Source organism: Falco cherrug, chromosome 2, assembly GCF_023634085.1.
Source record: "Falco cherrug isolate bFalChe1 chromosome 2, bFalChe1.pri, whole genome shotgun sequence".
Lineage (NCBI taxonomy): Eukaryota > Metazoa > Chordata > Aves > Falconiformes > Falconidae > Falco > Falco cherrug.
Window position 1 is genome coordinate 21,610,748 of NC_073698.1, and position 18,544 is coordinate 21,629,291.

The window sequence follows — 18,544 nt, forward strand, 5'->3', positions numbered from 1 at the left end:
ATATTTCTTCCACTTCATGAGAATGTACACTCAAAGTATTGATGCAAGTGAAGTAATTTTGAAGATGCTAAAAAGATGTGGCCAAAACAAGTTCAAATTCTTGTACATGAAATAACCAGATCCATTATGAATTCCATGTATGTAAAAGTTAACAGTTCTTTGTATCACAAAATTGTGTCATCCATCTTCCTTCAAGTATGTGGTACTCTTATTCTGAACTCTTTAGACAGCCTTGAAATACAACCTCTTCCGACACGTCACCCCAACTATCTGCGTGTTTTTATTCTACGTATGACAAGCTCTACTGATCATGACACAAAGCTGACATCCTGCTCACTTAACTAACTAAATAAGTTTTCTTTCATAAATCCAATGAAAATCACAAATTAAAAAGACCAAATTAGGAAATGCAGTTGTATTATTTCCCACTTGAGCAAGGGAATAATTTTTTTTTTCTACCTTGAACCATAAGTATGGGCTCTTTTCCACCGCCGTGTGCCAGCATCTCTCTACGATAACGCTCACCCATTGCCCTGGAGAAACACAGATGTTAGATCCACCTGCAAACACAACCTGTTCAGCTTTCAGTCAGATTTGCTTCTAGGATCTCTACAGAACTCAGAGACAGAGATCAAATGAAATCTTCCACCCTGAAACAATGACTGCCTTGATTCCATGTTGAGTCCTCAAATTCAGAGTACATTTAAAATTATACTACGAGTAACTGAACTAGACAAATTTGATACATATGAATATGTTAGTGTTTACAGAAGTTAATTTGTGAACAACATTTCAGCCTTCATTGCTCCAAGGGGAAAAACTGCTCTGTTACAATGCTCTGAATGCTCACCTAAGGTATAGAACACTTACAATTTGTGATCTCACAATTTACTTTTTAATTTCAAAGCAGAACGAGTAGGATAGCTATACTTAGCTTTGAAGTTGGTGACATGAAGCTTGTTTAATACCCACAGTTGCTTTGACTTCAATAGAAAATTACAAGTAATTAGGCATCTATGAAAATCAAGCTCTCTAATTAGATCTAAATGTGGATTTCAGTGCCTCCAAACTGGCACACCTGTATCTTAAAACATCGACATGAATTTTTTTGCACCAATGAACATGTCCCAAAGTACACTTTATACCTGTGTCTATTTCCTGTTTTGTAATCCTTTTAAAATCAAGAAAAAGGCTAAAACCCAACTGTCATTAAAAAAAGCCCATTAATCTAGGCAGCCCCATCTGACCTGTTTCATGTTTTCCAGAAGCAAGTAGCACTTCATTCTACTTCATATTTTCTTTGTTTTTACCTATCAAATGGGTCCTGAGCAAAACACTGTTTCCACACCATGGAAGCAACAGCCCTAGACATGAGGTAGGAGTAATATTTGGCACCATAGCCCACAAGATGACTGAATCGCAGCTGCCAGGCCTGTAAGGAGAAAACAAAAAAGAACAAAAATAGTCTTTTAAATCCTTTAAATTGTTTGGCATTTTCTGAAATATGATGGAAGAAATCTGATACTATTAATGACAAACAGTTTAAAAAAAAAAAGAAAAAAACCACCACCACCAGAAATCCCAGAATGAACACATCCTTTATTATAAGAAGCATTTTTCAACCTAAATACTGTACATCCAATACACTGATCCCAACTGAAATAATACACAAATAGGACCAGAAGGGGAGAAAATCAAGCAGTGAAAAAGATTATTCATATTTGATAATAGCTGTTTTGTTCCACTGGTCTTTAAAGAAAGCCACAATTACTTCATTACAAGCAACACCACGTTTTACCATTTTCCATGTGGGCAAGTGCAGCGTCACACTTGGAAAAGTTCAATTTGTAAACTTTTTCCACAAACAAAATGATAATAGGGACTTGCATTTAATACTATAAAAATATGGCTTCCCGTATATCAAAAAACTCAAATTACACCCACATGCAATGTCATTGTTAACAGATTTTTTTGCACATTTTCAAATGCATATATATATATATATATATATATAGCAGATCATCATGCATAGTTATATTGTTATTCATTTATGTATTGTTACTTGGCTTTATGACTCTTCCCAGTAACGGTGGACTCCTTAATGCTGTTTACGTTTTCTTAGCAGAGAAAATCTGAAGTGTCACCCTTACTTTCTCAGAAATAAAAATACTTTTTTTTTTTTTATTTCCCTGGCTGTAACAGAGTAATTTAAATTTGGAGAGACCTCTGAAGGTCACGTGGTCCAACTTCTGCTCAAAGCAGACCCAACTTTGATAAGGTTTCTCAGGGCTCTGTCTAAAATCTCAGTATCTCTAAGGTTGAAGATCTCATCACCTCTGATGCAATGTGGAAAGGCAAGCAGGTCCAAGCTGAGAAGACATTGTTTCCCAATAGATTCAGGCATATTTTTTGAACTGAAGATGGATGAATGCATAGATGAAGGAGTGAGAAACTGACTCTGCCCTTTCAGTGCTCTGAGAAAACCAGTCCTATATCTTATTTGCCCTCCTATCCAAAGTCAAAGCTCTTAACATTCTTGTGATGTGACTGTTGTCAAGATTTTTTGTATGTACTATAGAAAACAGAGTTTTAAAGAGGAACTAGAAGCCAAACAATAAAGTAGCACAACAGATGTTTTAAATTTAAATCCACGGGCTCTCAAGATGCTTGTACTTATCCTAGAATCAATAGCTGAAATGCTGAGGCAGCTGAACAGAAAAGTGAAAGGGCATTAGCAATTTTTCAGATCTATTTATCTTTGACTGTGATTCTTTATCACATTGTAAGTAACAAACTCCTCCTGATTTTTGACAGCTGAAATAAACTATGTTTCTTTATTCAAGAAAGTGCTGATCATCACCTTATTCTCCATTACCGAAGTCAAAGATTTATGAGTGTGGTAAAAAAAAATGACCAACTGAGAGGGTGGAAAAATAAATTATTCAGCTTTTAATCAGTCTTTTTACTTTTAAAAAGGTACCCTATAATCTAGATCATTGTGAACAGCTGATGAGAAACAAAGTTCTTAGCTCCCTTTTCCGAGCAACACCTATAAATAAAGTTCTCAAAGTTAACTGCGATTCAGCCATTCAAAAGCTATTTTTAACAAGATGGTTATCTCCACCCTAAGACAGGTGTCCAAAACAGATGGAATTTGCCATGGGTGAGCAATCTAGTCTCTACTGGTAGGCTACACAACTAGTTTAAAGTAGGAGCAACATAGTTAGAGGAGATGAAAAAATGTCTCTAGTCTTCAATTTTCCTGTTGGTCTTGACGCATGATGAAAATAGTTAAGAATTATTAAAAACTCATCGGTGACAGGACAGTATCCCAAAAAGGAAACAAAAATAGAGGATGTGTCAGTCCATCTTAAGATAGATGCCTAAGACAGATAAGGTATAGATGACTCTCTCTTCCTTCATTGGAATATGTAAGGAACACACTTTTAGACAGCTCAGGTTATGTAATATGACTACCATCCTCAAAGGCATACCACAACAAAGATTATTTTCTTATTGCAAACAACAGTCAAGGAAATCTGATTATTAACACTGCTATTCCCTAGTGAAGCTTATATTCAATTTTAAAATGTTTGGGGTTTTGTACTAGTACAGATTTTCCCCACTCTAAAGTCTGAATAATTCTAGCATGTTACCATTCCCTGTCACTACTTTTTTCTCAGTCCTCACACAAAGTTTCTGATCAAGAACTCCCAATCATCAATATTTCACCATTACCCAGTACCTATTATTCAAGTACATCTTCGGATTCTAAGCTGTTTTAGTAATTAACTTTCCAAAACTGGACTTAGCTACCTGTAAAAAAAATATTTAAACATTAAGATTCATCCTCTACCCTAATTCACAAGGAACTATCTGCCTGCATTAAAATACTCCTCTTGTTTCATACAGATGAGATTATGATCTAGGCAATACAACGTTCAAAAAGCCCAAGAATAGGCTAATACTCCTTTAAAAAGTTCTATGATGTATAAACACATCACTGCAAATATATTTAAAACTAAATGGTTCACCTTTTAGCATAAAACTCCATTTTAATAAAATTAGCTATAGAGCTATAGATGTAAAATGACTTGATTTCTTGGTGTTGTTTCCAATGCTGAATGATTTCTCCATATATAAAAAACAAACACACACACACCCCTCCACCCCACTTTATCAATTTCCCTTTTGGAAAGGGTAAAGGCTAGACATGTAGAACTAGGGCACTCTCCTTATTAAATGTATTTTTGGTAAGCAGCTAGAAAGTTAATGAAGACTCTTGAGTAATCACTTACTTCAAAAAGTTCCACGAACCCGTTCCAGGAGTTTATAAAACAGTGCATTTTACAGCATAGCCCATGGGTTATGATAATATGCCATCCACAGGTCATGTTCATGCCTGCTTTTTATCCCACACAACAGACTGAAATAAAGGTGTGTGACTGATCCATTGCAGTTATTAAAGGGGCCTTCTTTCCACCAACATTATCAGTCTTCTCTTATAGCCATGTCTGAAATATTTCCAAATTCCATGTGCAATGGCTTTCCATCCCATTGTGTAACAAACAAAAATACCACACCGATACTTTTGTATTTTTGCACCTTATCAGGAATTTTTTTAAAAGTCTTTGTAGGATACATTCTTAGGGTAAGATTCAATTCATTCTACCTTACCTACCTTAAACTAGGTATCTTGCCCAAACTAGACATTATACGCTTCCTTTGTAATCAAAGGACAGAAGTATTTATCCTGTTATCTTTGGAAAGGACAGGACTACTGCTCTAGGAGAAATCTGAATAATTTACTACAACTTCTATCTTCTATTTAAAAGGTAAGCCACTTCATTAATTCAAACAATATAGTAGCATTAGTTAAACTGTTTTGAAGACTACATAAACTAATTTAGGATTCAATAATTTGAATTTTAAATTTAGAACTATTAAGATTATCACAAAAAAAATCTGATAGAAAAATTTAGATGCGATTCTACGAAGACAAAACCAAAGAAAAAAACCCCTACAGCTTAATATATGCTAACCTAGCTTTTGTTTGAGTGTAGGTAATCATTCATGAAGCTCCACTAATCACATGCTATCAGTGCTACAAAATCCTACTACATCTGTTGGAAACAGAAAAAACAAAACAAACTACAGGAATTCTTTACTAGTGCTTGGACTTTTCAAAATGCTCTTCCAACAGTTTCTGCTGTGACTTCAGTTACTGCAAAGCATATTTAAGTCCATTTTGCTTTGCATCTTAAGACAAAAAACACAAGTGAGAACCTGAAAACACACAACACTAAATTAAGAAAACTATTTTCATCATTTAAGTCTTCTAATTACAAAATGTGTTCCACTGTAATTACATCAATGAGCAAGTTGTTGAATAGTTTCCATGAGGAACACTCTTTGATGGAGATGATATTTTGTGCCCGCCCCCTTCTTAATTAAATGCTTATTCTGGCAGGAAACCTAATAAAGGAGCAGCCAACTCGTTTCCTTCAGGGGGGCTACTGGGTGGAGAACCCCTGAATCTGGCACTAACTTGATATTACTGCTCCTAATGCCCTTGAATTTAGCTGTCAGCACGGGTGGAAAACTCCTGAGAGACATCAAGAAGCTCCAGGCTCTGGTAACTTCACAGCCAGAAGAGAATGCTGATTAGCATGGAAATCAGTACAGGTTATTTCCCTCTGCTGAGACCAAGGTTTATCAGGGCTAGTGGAAATCCAGGACACCACCACTCTGGCACGCAAACAAGCACACTGAAGGTTAGCACAGGCAATGTTTTCTTGGCACTGTGTCAGCCATTCATACAGCAGGAGCTGGAGGTGCAACAGAAAGAGCTGCAGGTTACAGGTCAAGAACTATGAAGCCATTTTTCAGCACAGAAAACTGGTGAATTTAACGTGGGGTGCAGATCAGAGGGATGCTTCACATTTAGCTTAGCAAGTTTCCCGTTCTGATGTACCAGCTGTACAGGTATAATTATAAAATATCAGAGGGAAAAGGTACTTTTAGCAAAAGAAAAAAATATTATCTGATGACCAGGAGATCTGGTCTTACTTTTTCCCTTTGACTTCGTATTTTCATGTTCTTCAGACCCACATTCTGCCTCAGATCACTTTTCTCAAAATTCAAGGAAGATACTCAAGAGATTTCACAGCACAGAACTGCAACAACATCCAGTTAACACATACAGAAAATTTCAGTCTCGTTCATACATTACAGTGACTCCCAGAATCAGTGTGCTAATCTACTTGAATTAAATGCCCTTCTCCGAACCTTTTCTATGCTCCCTTTCCCAGAATAACTGAGCCTGTAGTCAGACAAGCCGAGAGGCTTCCCAGTAAGGCTCCTCTTCTCCTCCTTCCCCTGCACAGTGATGGAAGCAAGCAGCCTGGCACTGCTAGCAGAAGCCTAGGCTGTGGCTGCCAGGCTCTGAAACTCATTCTCTATCACTTGGGTGCACTTATTTTGGGAAACGCACATTGTCACACAGCAGAATTTATTCTCTACTTTTCTGTTTAAACTACTCATTTTCCTTACGAAATGAGAAAAGGATTTTCACATATGCTTTGCAGCTTACAGAATTCACTTTTGTTCTGAAAAAAATCACAGATTTTTTTTTCCTATTATATTAGCCTGTTACATAAGTTTACAGCGTGCTTTGAAAATGTCCTCAATTCATTCTCACTTGAAGAAACAGTTTAATGAGTTTTGGAGTGCAGAGTCTGCAAACTGCTTGTGCCAGTAGCTACCTTGGGGGAAAAGCTAGAACACTTACTGACTGGCAGAAACAACTCTCTCCATAGGTATGCAGCGGCTTGCTCAGTCAACTTACTTTCTGTATTCTTGGCCTGTGCCCCTCTAAGTTTTATAGAATTACATCATCATCATCATTCCAGAGTTTCACAATAATAAAAAAAGCCAATAAAGAGCTTTAAAGCCACTTCCTTTGCTGCAGTTTCTAAGCTTGTTTAGAATAACAGAAAGCTAATTTCAAGAAACCACATCTTGTGCTGCGCCCCTAACTTGCCTAACATCAATACTTGTTCAGTTCTTCAGTGTCATGCATTTCTGTGTTAGGAGCAGGAGAGTGCACAAAGTAAACCAACACTGCTATTTTAAAAAGCGAGTCAAGCAAGAGATTAAGATTTCAATTTATAACACTTCTGTGTTTTTATTACAAGATTATAAATAAATCTAGCAAGGCAAGGAACGTAAATATTTTTGCAGTTGTTTACACTAGGGAAGAGGAAAGGAATTTAACATGCAATTAACCACTCTAGGTGTTTCTAGATATGTACAATATGGCCTTTGAATTACTTAAAGAAAAATATTTCATTTTTATTTATACACTATTAATGCATTTCAGCTGCTTATAGTAAAATTATTTAAAACTATTTACTCTTCCCATCTTCTCTCCTCCCCACAAAGTGACTGCAGGGAAGGGGGACATGGTAACAAAGAATACAGAGATCAAAAAGCTGTATGTATAATCTGCATTGCTCTACAATCCTTAAAACTTGGATTAAAAAGACACAGTTACGAAAACTGATTCTATATTGTGTCCTTTGGCTGATCTTATTTGGACAAGTTGAGAGACAGTCTTACTATTAAACATTTAACTAGTCTTTAAAGTAAAATATAAGAAATATGCAATCAATTTCCAAACAAGTCCTTCATGTTGCAACACATAACTCTACACATATACCTACACATGCAACACCCACCCCATTCAATTATCCATTAATAATTTCTATTACTGCCTAAACTTTAAAGATTCATAAGCCCAAGATAACTACAATCAGATCATCACAGTTTCCTTTGGGTACTGACTCACACTGAAGTCCAAGGGTTTTATTCTGCTTTACCAATTAAACCTAATTTAAGGTATTGACCTTTAAAAACATTATTTTAAAACAAACATCATGAAGGCTCTTGAAGATAAGGTCTTCCATAAAATGAGAAATATCTTAAGCAACATTGTAACTAAAAAAATCTATTTGTCAGTACAACTTAATCACGTAAATTATCTGTACCTACACAGGAAGATGAAATAGCTTCTATTTTACAATAATGCTCATTTACTATCTTTTGCCAAGCCATTCCAGACAGGGATTTAGAGGATCAAGATTTTAATCCTGAATCTGCCACAAAATGCAGTACAAACTTGAAGAAACTACTTTTTTTCCCCCCTCTCAGTGTAACTGCCACCTCCTGTTAAGCATGAGTGGTAACAGATCCTCCCTCTTGTTCCTTTTCTGTTTTGGCTGCAAGCTTTAAAAAGGACAATCTCCCACTGCATTTGAAGAGCATTTCAGACCCTCTAGGCTGTGTTCATGGCAATGAGACTTTCAGTTATATCCATCACTCTTAAATATAGCTCCAGTACTGCAGTACGGGGAGGGGGGGGTGGAGAACAATGACAACATGTGAATGTGAGAACTAAACAAAGCAATCTGTGTTTTTATATATATATATATATATATGTATAATATATATATATAAAGCACATATAGTTATTTCAAAATGTTACCAGGAGACATACGCAACTACTTCCTGCACTGTTCTTTAAAATGCTCTACTACGTGGTAAATACTATCGCTAAAGTATGTTTGAGTTTCATGGGGCTAACATTTGCAAAAATAATTTCCTTAAAAGTGCTTCATATCTTATGATATCTGTAAACACTCTGCTGCTGTAGATAGTCGCCCTGTGAATAGCGTCATATTACTACCGGAAAACAAATCTTCACAGTATTTGCTATCAGCATTTTCTTTATCATAAAATGAACTCAACTCCAGAAAGACAGAAACCTAAACAAACCTTGAAGGGCGACTTTAACAGCTTTTGAAACTCTCAGCATCTACTTTAATGCTGACCTCAGCAGAGCACCAATCTTTCAGAAATGGCTTTTAGCTATTGATTATTTACAGAACTATCACTTCCCCAGAGTTCATTGTGCACTCCTTTATTAAACTTCTCCTAAGACCTAGACACTTCAATTTGGTTTTATAGTATACTTTTAAGACGGCTCATATGAAAACTAATCCAGGGATTTGTACTTTGTGTAAACAACTTTGGTTTCCAACATGGCAAGGTAAAAAATTACTTTGAAGGGGTTACATAAACTTCAAGAAGTTGAGTAATGACATATGACTTCATCTCTCTTCAAAACACTCCAAAAGGTGGAATATGAGCAGTATCAGTGCCTCTTCAAGTAACTGAAGAGAGAAAAAGTGGAAAAGCAATCCTCTATGAAGACTCTCTGCCTTTACTATGAACCTTGTTCCTGTGATCTACAACAGTGGTTTCTTTAAAACACACCACTAGTGAGATTCTAGACTTACTGGGTGTCTGCTTCCTCCTTGAACAAATGAGGGAAAAGACTGACAAGAGTTTAAAAGATTACCTACTAACCGTAATTATATTTGCTCTAAATTAAACTATTTTTCCCTCCTAATATCTGCTCACTAATAAGAAACCAAGGATGACAGTGTCAATGCCAATTATTTTTTTCATGAAGGTTTTCAGTACCAGAACATACTCACGTTTGCCCACAAAATGTTCTCTTTGCCAGCCAAATAACTCTATTTCCTCAACTTCCGTTATAGCTCACGTTTCCAAACCTATTACCTTTCCAATGCTACTTGTCTGTATTTTTTCCAGTTTTTCTACATCTTTTTAAGACGTAGACACCTACTACAGGACACAACACTGCCCACTGATAAGTCCTCAATGCCAAATACAAAAATATATAAAGCCCCCCAGATACAATGTTCTTTAAGAGCATCCCATAAATAAAAGCACACTCTTTAGGCATGTATTGTTCTTTAAATACTTACGTAATTAGTTGCTTTCATAATGCAAACTAGGATAGAATAGACTATTTCAGTTGGAAGGGACCTACAACAGCCATCTAGTCCAACCACCTGGCAATTCAGGGCTGACTGAGAGTTAAAGCACCTTATTAAGGACATTGTCCAAACGCCTCTTAAACGCTTGACAGCCTTGGGGCATTGACCACCTCTCTAGGAAGCCTGTTCCAGTGTCTGACCACCCTGTTGGTAAAGAAATGCTTCCTGATGTTCAGTGTTGAACCTTCCCTGATGCAGCTTTGAACCATTCCCATGTGTCCTGTCACTGGATCCCAGGGAGAGGAGCTCAGCACCTCCCTCTCCCCTTCCCCTCCTCAGGAGGCTGTACAGAGCAATGAGGCCGCCCCTCAGCCTCCTTTTCTCCAAACTAGACAAGGCCAAAGCCCTTAGCTGTTCCTCACAGGACATTCCTTCCAGCCCTTTCACCAGCTTTGCTGCCCTCCTCCGGACGCATTCAAGGACCTTCACATCCTTCTGAAGTTGTGTGCAGTGCTGGGCCCCACAGTACTTGAGGTGAGGCCACACCAGTGCTGAATCCAGCGGGATAATCGCCTCTTCACCAGCTGGTCATACTGTGTTTGATGCACCCCAGGGTGCTGTGTTCCCCGACCTGGCCAGGGCAGCCAGACTGACTCGTGTTGAGCCTGCTGCCGCCGACCAGCACCCCCAGATCCCTTTCTGCACGGCTGCCCTCCAGCCACTCCTCTCCTAATTTGTACTTGTGCCCAGCATTATCCCGTCCTAGGTACAGAATCTGGCATTTGAACCTGGTACATTTCATCCCGTTAACCACAGCCCCATGCTCCAAATTATCTAGAACCCTCTGCAAGGTCTCTTGTCCCTCAGGAAAGTCAGCCGCACCTCTGTTTGGTGTCATCAGCAAAGTTGCTAAGGATGCATTCAACTCTCGCATCCAGATTGTTGGCAAATACATTGAACAGGACTGGCCCTAGAATTGAACCCTGAGGAACACTGCTGGCGACCAGTCACGAGCCAGATGTAGCCCCATTCACTACCACCTTTGAGCTCTGCCCTTCAGCTACTTCTTCACCCAGAGCTGTGTAAACCTGCTCGTTCTACAGCTGGACAGCTTGTCCAGAAGGATGCTGTAGAGGACAGTACCAAAAACCTTATAAAATCCAGAAGAACTACATCTGCTGCCATCCCTTCATCTGCTGGGTGGCTGACCTTATCATAGAAGGATATAAAATTAGTTAAACGAGGCTTGCTCTGTGAACCCATGCTGACCGTGCCAGATTCCAGTATTCTTTAAATGTCTGTCAATAGTACCCAGTATAATCCTCACCATAATTTTTCCAGAAACTGAGGTCAGACCAACAGGGCTGCAGCTCCCTGGGTCTTCCCTCACACCCTTTTTGTAAACTGGTATAACACTTTCTAGCTCCCAGTCAGCAGTGACCTCCCCAGACCTTTGGTAGATGGTTGAGAGGGCTCCCGCCACAATATCTATCCACTAGCTCCTTCAGTACTCTGGGATGAATCCCATCAGGCCCTATGGACTTGTGATCATTCAGCTGATACAGCTGGTCCCTTACAGTTTCAGTGTCCACAAATGGAAAGTCGCTGTTCCTGCACTTGTAGTTGTCCGGCTGAAGAGGACTGGCAGCCCAAGGTCTATCAGTATTTAGAATCACAGAATGGTTAAAGTTGGAAGGGACTTCTGGAGATCATCTAGTCCAACCCCTTGCTAAAGCAGGTTCACCTGGAACAGGTTGGACAGGATTGTGTCCAGGCAGGTTTTGAATTGCCTCCAGAGGAGACTCCGCAACCTCTCTGGGCAGCCTGTTCCAGTGCTCTCTCACCCTTAAGGTAAGGAAGTTCTTCCTTATATTCAGAAGGAATTTCTTGTGTTTCAGTTTGTACACACTGCCTCTTCTCCTGTCACTTGGCACCACTGAAAAGAGCCTGGCCCCATCCTCCTGATGCTCACCCCTAAGATATTGGTAGACATTGATAAGATCCCCTCTCGGTCTTCTCCAGGCTGAACAGGCCCAGCTCTCTCAGCCTTTCCTCATCAGGGAGACCCTCCAGTCCCCTCATCATCTTTGTAGCCCTTTGCTGGACCCCCTCCAGTAGTTCCTTGTCTTTCTTGAACTGGGAAGCCCAGAACTGGACACAGCACTCCAGAAGCAGCCTCACCAGAGTAGAGGGGGAGAATAACCTCCCTTGACCTGCTGGCCATGCTCCTCCTAATGTACCCCAGGACAGACTGAGGCAAAAAAAGCACTGAATGCCTCTGCTTTTTCTTCATCCTTACTAGTCAGATGACCATCTTCAACAACTATCAGTCCAATGTTTTCTTTAGACTGCCTCTTGCTATTAACATACTTTAAAAAGACCCTCTCATCTGAAACAACTGGCCAGTTTAAACTCTGAGCTTTGGCCTTCTGCGTCTTCTCCCTGCATAAACGAATGAGAGCTCTGTACAATTCCTGCAAAGCCTGACCTTGCTTCCAGAGAGCATACAGTTTCTTCTTCCCCCTGAGCTCCGCAACTGTTCTTTGTTCAGCCAAGCTGGTCTTCTGCCGTGCTTGCTTGACTTATGACACAGTGATCCAACTATGCTGGATCCAAATTCTCTGGATCATTTAAATTCTGCTTTTCATGACTTCTGCAATCATTGCCAACTGAAGGAGCTGCTATAAGTATTATCAATAAATTCTCATCCAAATCATTAACAAAAACATAGAACTACAGTAATTCCTGGACAGACCTCTGGTGACTTCCACTTAACAACATCCCGGTGTGGAACTAAGCTTTCACCTGCTCTGTCAGCATGTCTTCCACATGTTGCCTCAGCCATAACTCTATACAGTTTGCTTGCAGAGTTACAATTTGAAAGCGTCAGAAAAAGCTTGCTAATTCTAGAGTTACTCTATCAACCACATCCTTCGTATTCTGAAGATCAATCAACTTCTTAAGAAGAAAAGTGGATTTTTCCATCTCAGATGGTTCTTACAAAACCATGGTTATTTTGCTCACTTGATTGCTCTCAAGGTGTTTATGAGCTACTTAGCAATTGGTTCTACTACTTCTTGAGTGACAAAGTCTGAACGATTAGTCTACAGTTCCTAAATTCTTCTCCCTTCATAAGAGTATTTATCATAACTACCACTTTTTCATGAGTTTAGGAGTGGTAATTTCTCCATGTCAATGACTGCTTTGATAAACTTAAATATTCTGACAACCTGACTTCATCAAATCTAATTATTCTCTTTCATTCCTTTATCTCAGTTGTGTTTCTTTCTGTCTCAAAAATTATGCACATTCCTTACCTAATCAAAATTCATTTATTTTTTAAAAAGCACTGAGGCAAAGGCATGGAATATTTCTGCTTTCTCTGACATTTGTTGTTGCTCTCTCCCTGACTCACCTCTTACTTCTTTAGTAGTTCTGGAATTTTATTACCTTCACTACTTGAGTTTTGCAACTCAGCATTTCTAGCCTTTTTTTTCTGAATTCTTTTATTCTTTGTATTCTGGTCATATAATGATTTCTATGTTATATGATTTTAATCAGGTCTTTAAAGGGCTTAGTCCCTTATTACCAAACCTTTTCTACATCAGGATAGTTTGCCTTTTTAGTTCAGTCTTTGATAACTACATAATGTCTTTTGATTCATCATACTTGGCTGTTTTCCAGTTCCAGCAAGTATCTGGCAGTCGCCTTCTTTCTGATTGTCATGATTTAACCCCAGCTGGCAACTAAGTACCACACAGCCGCTCACTCACTCCCCTCTGCTGTGGGATGGGGAGAACTGGAAAAAGGTAAAACTCAGGGGTTAAAAACAATTTAATAATTTAAATAAAACATAATAAAAGGACTACCACGAATAATAACAACAACAACTGTAATGAAAGAGAAATAGAGAGGAATTTTTTAAAACCCAAGGGGGGGGAGGGAAAACCCCAACAACAAAATGGTGTGCAATACAATTGCTCACCACCCACTGACCTATGCCCAGCCAGTCCCCGAGAAACCCCAGCCAACTCCTCCTATTTTATATACTGAGCATGCCATTCTATGGTATGAAATATCCCCCTGGCTAGTTCGGGTCAGCTGCGCTGGCTGTGCTCCCTCCCAGCTTCTTGTGCACCTGCTCACTGGCAGAGCATGGGAAGCTGAAAAGTCCTTGATTTAGAGTAAGCACTACTTAGCGACAACTAAAACATCTCTGTTATCAACATTATTCTCATACTAAATCCAAAACAAAGCACTGTACCAGCTACTAAAGAGAAAATTAACTTCACCCCAGCCAAAACCAGGATGCTGATATATTTTTTTTTTTAATCATTGTTGATATTTTTGGTTTTTAAGCTGCAACTTCCACAACTTTACTTTTGGCTCATTAGCACTTATCCAAGTCCCCTGTTTTTCAAACTTTTACATGGCTTTCACTTTTCTAATAACCTCCTTTTCTCAGATATTCCAATATACAGGCTTTTTCTCCCACTCAGTTCTTTTCAGCATTTTATTGATTAGTACCACAAATTTTATTCCGCCATCCTCAACCCAGTATTGGTCATTTAAAAGTTCTTTGCCAGCAACACCAAATTCTACCTTTTTTCATCTCCTTTAACCTAGCTTTCAGTTTTGCTTAGATTCTAAGGTTATATTAGTTTAACTAAATAAATCTAGGACCAATTTGGAAAGATTTTAGATAAAATAAACACAAAGTGAAATCACAGTTCAAAGTTTAACAGGCAGCCACTACTTAGCCTTCCTTACCAATAATTTCAAGATTTATGTTCACCACTTGAGTAAAGTTTTCCGAATTCAAAACCACTTTTACCTTCAGAGGTTAAGGGTTATCGCTTATTTATTTTAAGACAGCTGCCTCCTTGCTTGCTCAGTTTGACTATTCTTTTTACGTGGTGTTACTGATATTCACGTGAAACGTTATACAGGACCGGAGCTGTAACTACACATTGTGGTCACTCCAAAGACCTAACAAGAAACCCTTAGAGAACAGATGCCACAATAACACAGATGGTAGATTCAATAACAAGATACTTCACTCAAATTGCCAGTCAGCCCTCAGTAAGCTGAGGAACTGGACTGTTAAAAACTATACTCTCCACTGCAGCACCACTACTGACAGCGATCATGATTAGTACAAGACTGCAATGCAGAACTTCAGAAACCACAGTGTCTCCATTTTTGGATTCTGGCTTGGCTAACACAACTAAGCATGAGGTCAGGCCACCTTCAAACTCCTAAGAAAAGGCTCCTAAGAAGGAAAAAACCATACAGCTACTCTCTTGCTCTCAGGTGTTCTTCAATAAAATAAAAAGGGGGCTTGGGCACATGGTGACAGTGTGGTACAGAAGCTATTTTCTCTCTTCAGAGAAGCTAGTTCTATCTAGTGACAGCAACTCCTCTTCAGCTGCCCAACCTCCCAGATGCCTTTATATGTGCCTTGTTAATGAAATCCTTGTGTTCTCAGCACCTATGGCAAGCCATGTCTTCCTGTAGTGCCTGACAGCCTCACTCAGCAAGCACTCCAAATGTTGGGCATCTCATCCATTGATTTCCTTTGTCAGGAACGTGACAGACACAACCTCAGCAAGTTAAGACAAGGATCTAGGTGAAGCCTTCCAAGGTCAGTATCCCTGTCTGAGCAGAGTCCCCCCAGCTGCAGGAAGAAGAAAGACTAACCACACTGGTGATACACCATTTTTCATACCGTTCTTCCCTCTAGGGAATCTGTAACAATACCTGCCTTGTTTTCTGTTGCCAAACTTGGCTGGCTTATGTATTTGGTCTCACAGGTGTTTTGGTCTCTCCAATCACTAACAACCTTAGGCCATTAAGAAGTTCTCACGCTGCCAGAGAAACCTGCACTCTGGACAAAAGTGTACAAGCATAATTAAACCTGTAACATGATATAAATTTTAGGCCACCAGTAGAGATTGTCCTTCTGAACTACTATGTCCTTAACATGCTAGAGCAAAAAGGTATACGGCAAATTATTTAGCGTTCCAAAAAAAACCAAAAGGAACATACCAACATGTTCCCTCCTATCAAATGTAATTACAATGATGCATGTGGGTTAATTCCAACACTGTACTTTGTATTCAACTACCACACAATAAATTCTTCTGTTTCTGGAAGAAAATCTTACCTGAAGGCCACGTAATTTTAAAAAATGCAAAAGGGACTATTTGGCAGCAATGTACAAAAGAACCCAGATTCACTGTGCCTCAGCCTTCAAAACCATTTTTCCTCAGAGTCACAAGTCAAACCAGCATCTCTCACCAAACTTCCAGATTAGAATGAACAAAGGTTACCATGATGGACAGATAATTCACATGTAAATCCATAATATTTTTTTGAAAATAAGAATCAATAATTCAAACTAATTCAATATTTCACAAAGAAAATTCGCGTATGATTATTTGGGCAGCTGGTGTTTATTGTAAAAAAAAACACTTCATTATTGGGAGCTCTTTCCTGTAATGCAGGAGGCTGTGATCTCCACTCTCACTGCTGAGCCTGTTCACTCTGCATCTCATTTTTTGTTACAATATTGAACTGAAACCCACAGCAGGAGATAGGAATTATTATGCTTGGCGCAGGACTAACAATGGTGTATCATTAAGTTTTGATGACTGCCTCAAAGGGAAGTAGTTTTCAAGTCTGAACCTGGGGGACAGGCAGGGGACTAAGCAATAGATCATGGGGAGAAACTTTGATCATGTCTCAGGTTGATCAAAGGGTCACCTGATACTTTTTTAAAAGTCTCCCTGGGCATCCTGGAGACGAAGTTAGAAGAGACCAGGGGAGATACTCTAAAAGCAGACACTGTTATCCATTGCAAAGCAGGCCACAGTAAATGGAGACTGGCTTCACAAGAGATGAGAAATTAGCTACTATTTGAAGAAAAGTTTGGAACAAAAGCAGAGTCCTAAATTCCCCACAGTGCACAGATTCTGACACCAAGTACATTCAGGAAGAAATGGCAGGAAAATGTGTGGTCATTATTACTTGGTTTATCTTCCTTTCTTAAAAGAGACAAAAGGCGGACTGATTGCTTTTTAAAGGCATCACAAGGACTCAAGAACCCAGACAAACTCAGTAACACAAATCTCCTTTGGCAACAAAACCACCAGACACTTCAAAGAACAGGCAAGATACATTTCCTTGCCCCCTGCCTGGCAGTCGTCAGCTCCTGGATTCAGTAATTGAGCCAAGCAATCCCAGTGGAATTTCATCCTCCAGGAGCCAGCAGTGTACTGCTGTGTACTTTTGAACAGATAAGCAATGGCCAGCCAGAAATCGAGATTTGCATTCTTCAGGAAAACGAAGTCTTGTGGACTGCTGTTTCTCTGTGCTTCTGTCTGTCTACAGTCTGCTCGATTCTTCCTCGCATGTGGCACTAGCTTCTGCAACCATCTGTGTCAACGCAGCCAATGTAAATACTACTGCATGCAATGCTAACTGCCCCAATGCCTGTAAAACCTATTTGAATGGCAAATAGACTTTGACAGGATTTTTGTCCCACTATCCCTCCTACTGTTGGCACATAAGACATGATATTTGCTGAGGACGATGCTTTGGTTTACCTTAAAATAGGTATCAACACACAGATACAGCAGCATTTATTTATTAGGTGTAGTTTATGTGCCTCATTTTGAAAGTACTAGAACAAAAAGATGCATTAAAAATTGTCCTATTATCTGAGCTGTGCCTCAGAAAGACAGAAATTCATCTGCTGAAGATACATGCTGTGCCTTTACTTCAGAAAACGAGTCTGCACAATGAGACTGAAGCCCAAGTATATTCAGAGGATATTTACTAAGTTTACTTGCCTGTCAAAAGCAGTAAGAGGGAATTAAGAGATAATAGTGGACACTTTTGGAGCCCCAACAGACAATGCTACTACAGAAAAATCACATTAATGCAGTTAAGATATTCACCAATTACTTTTACACACTGAAGATAATACAAGCCTAACTTAGCAATTCATAATTGAATCTAAACCTACAGAGAGCAGATAAAATTCAAATAATCAAAATACTTTGTTTTTTCTCCCAGCCATCTAAGTACCTAGCCAAATGACAGATGAAAATAAAAGCTGGCCTCTCTTACTGTATTTCAATGTCTAGCTCTGAAATTAAATGAAAGGAAGGAATATCCTCTCCACACTTAAAACACTTTTACTTTCAAGACATTTATTTTTTAATCTGGACTACAAACTACACTGCAAACTTAAGTGTGGAAGAAAGAGGAGCAAAGGGCAGCAAGCAAAATTACAGACATTAATTACAGAGTGCTAACATCCTTTTAATGTATTTTTTCACTAAGTTTTACTGAAATCTAAATTGTATTACAGTTCTTGTGTGGGCACACTAATTCTACATTCAATAAATTTTAAGAACATAGACCTTCTGATAATTCAAAAGTTCACATAATTTTGCTGGGATAAAGTTCCAGGGCAAAACTTGCTATCCCTCATCATAATGAGGCTAGCTCATTACAAGATGTTACACTCTTCTGAAGGCAACAACTTATAAAAAATATTTTAAATGGAACAAAAAATGCAGGCTGAGTTTCGAAGCAGGAAACTTCCATTCGCTGGATAGCTAACACCTGCGGAGGAACGGTGTTGAACACCTCTTAGCAAAATGCTAAGA

At 38.9% G+C, this 18,544-nt stretch overlaps 1 protein-coding gene across 1 annotated transcript in view; it reads right to left on the minus strand.

Moving 5' to 3' along the window:
• MIPEP (mitochondrial intermediate peptidase) overlaps positions 1-18,544 on the minus strand; it is an 80,973-nt gene that overhangs the window by 8,735 nt on the left and 53,694 nt on the right. The window contains exons 17-18 of the mRNA XM_055701636.1: positions 1,311-1,432; positions 460-533 (exon numbers count right to left, since the gene is read on the minus strand). Of these exons, the coding sequence (XP_055557611.1) occupies positions 460-533; positions 1,311-1,432 (196 nt within the window). The remainder of the gene's footprint in view (positions 1-459; positions 534-1,310; positions 1,433-18,544) is intronic.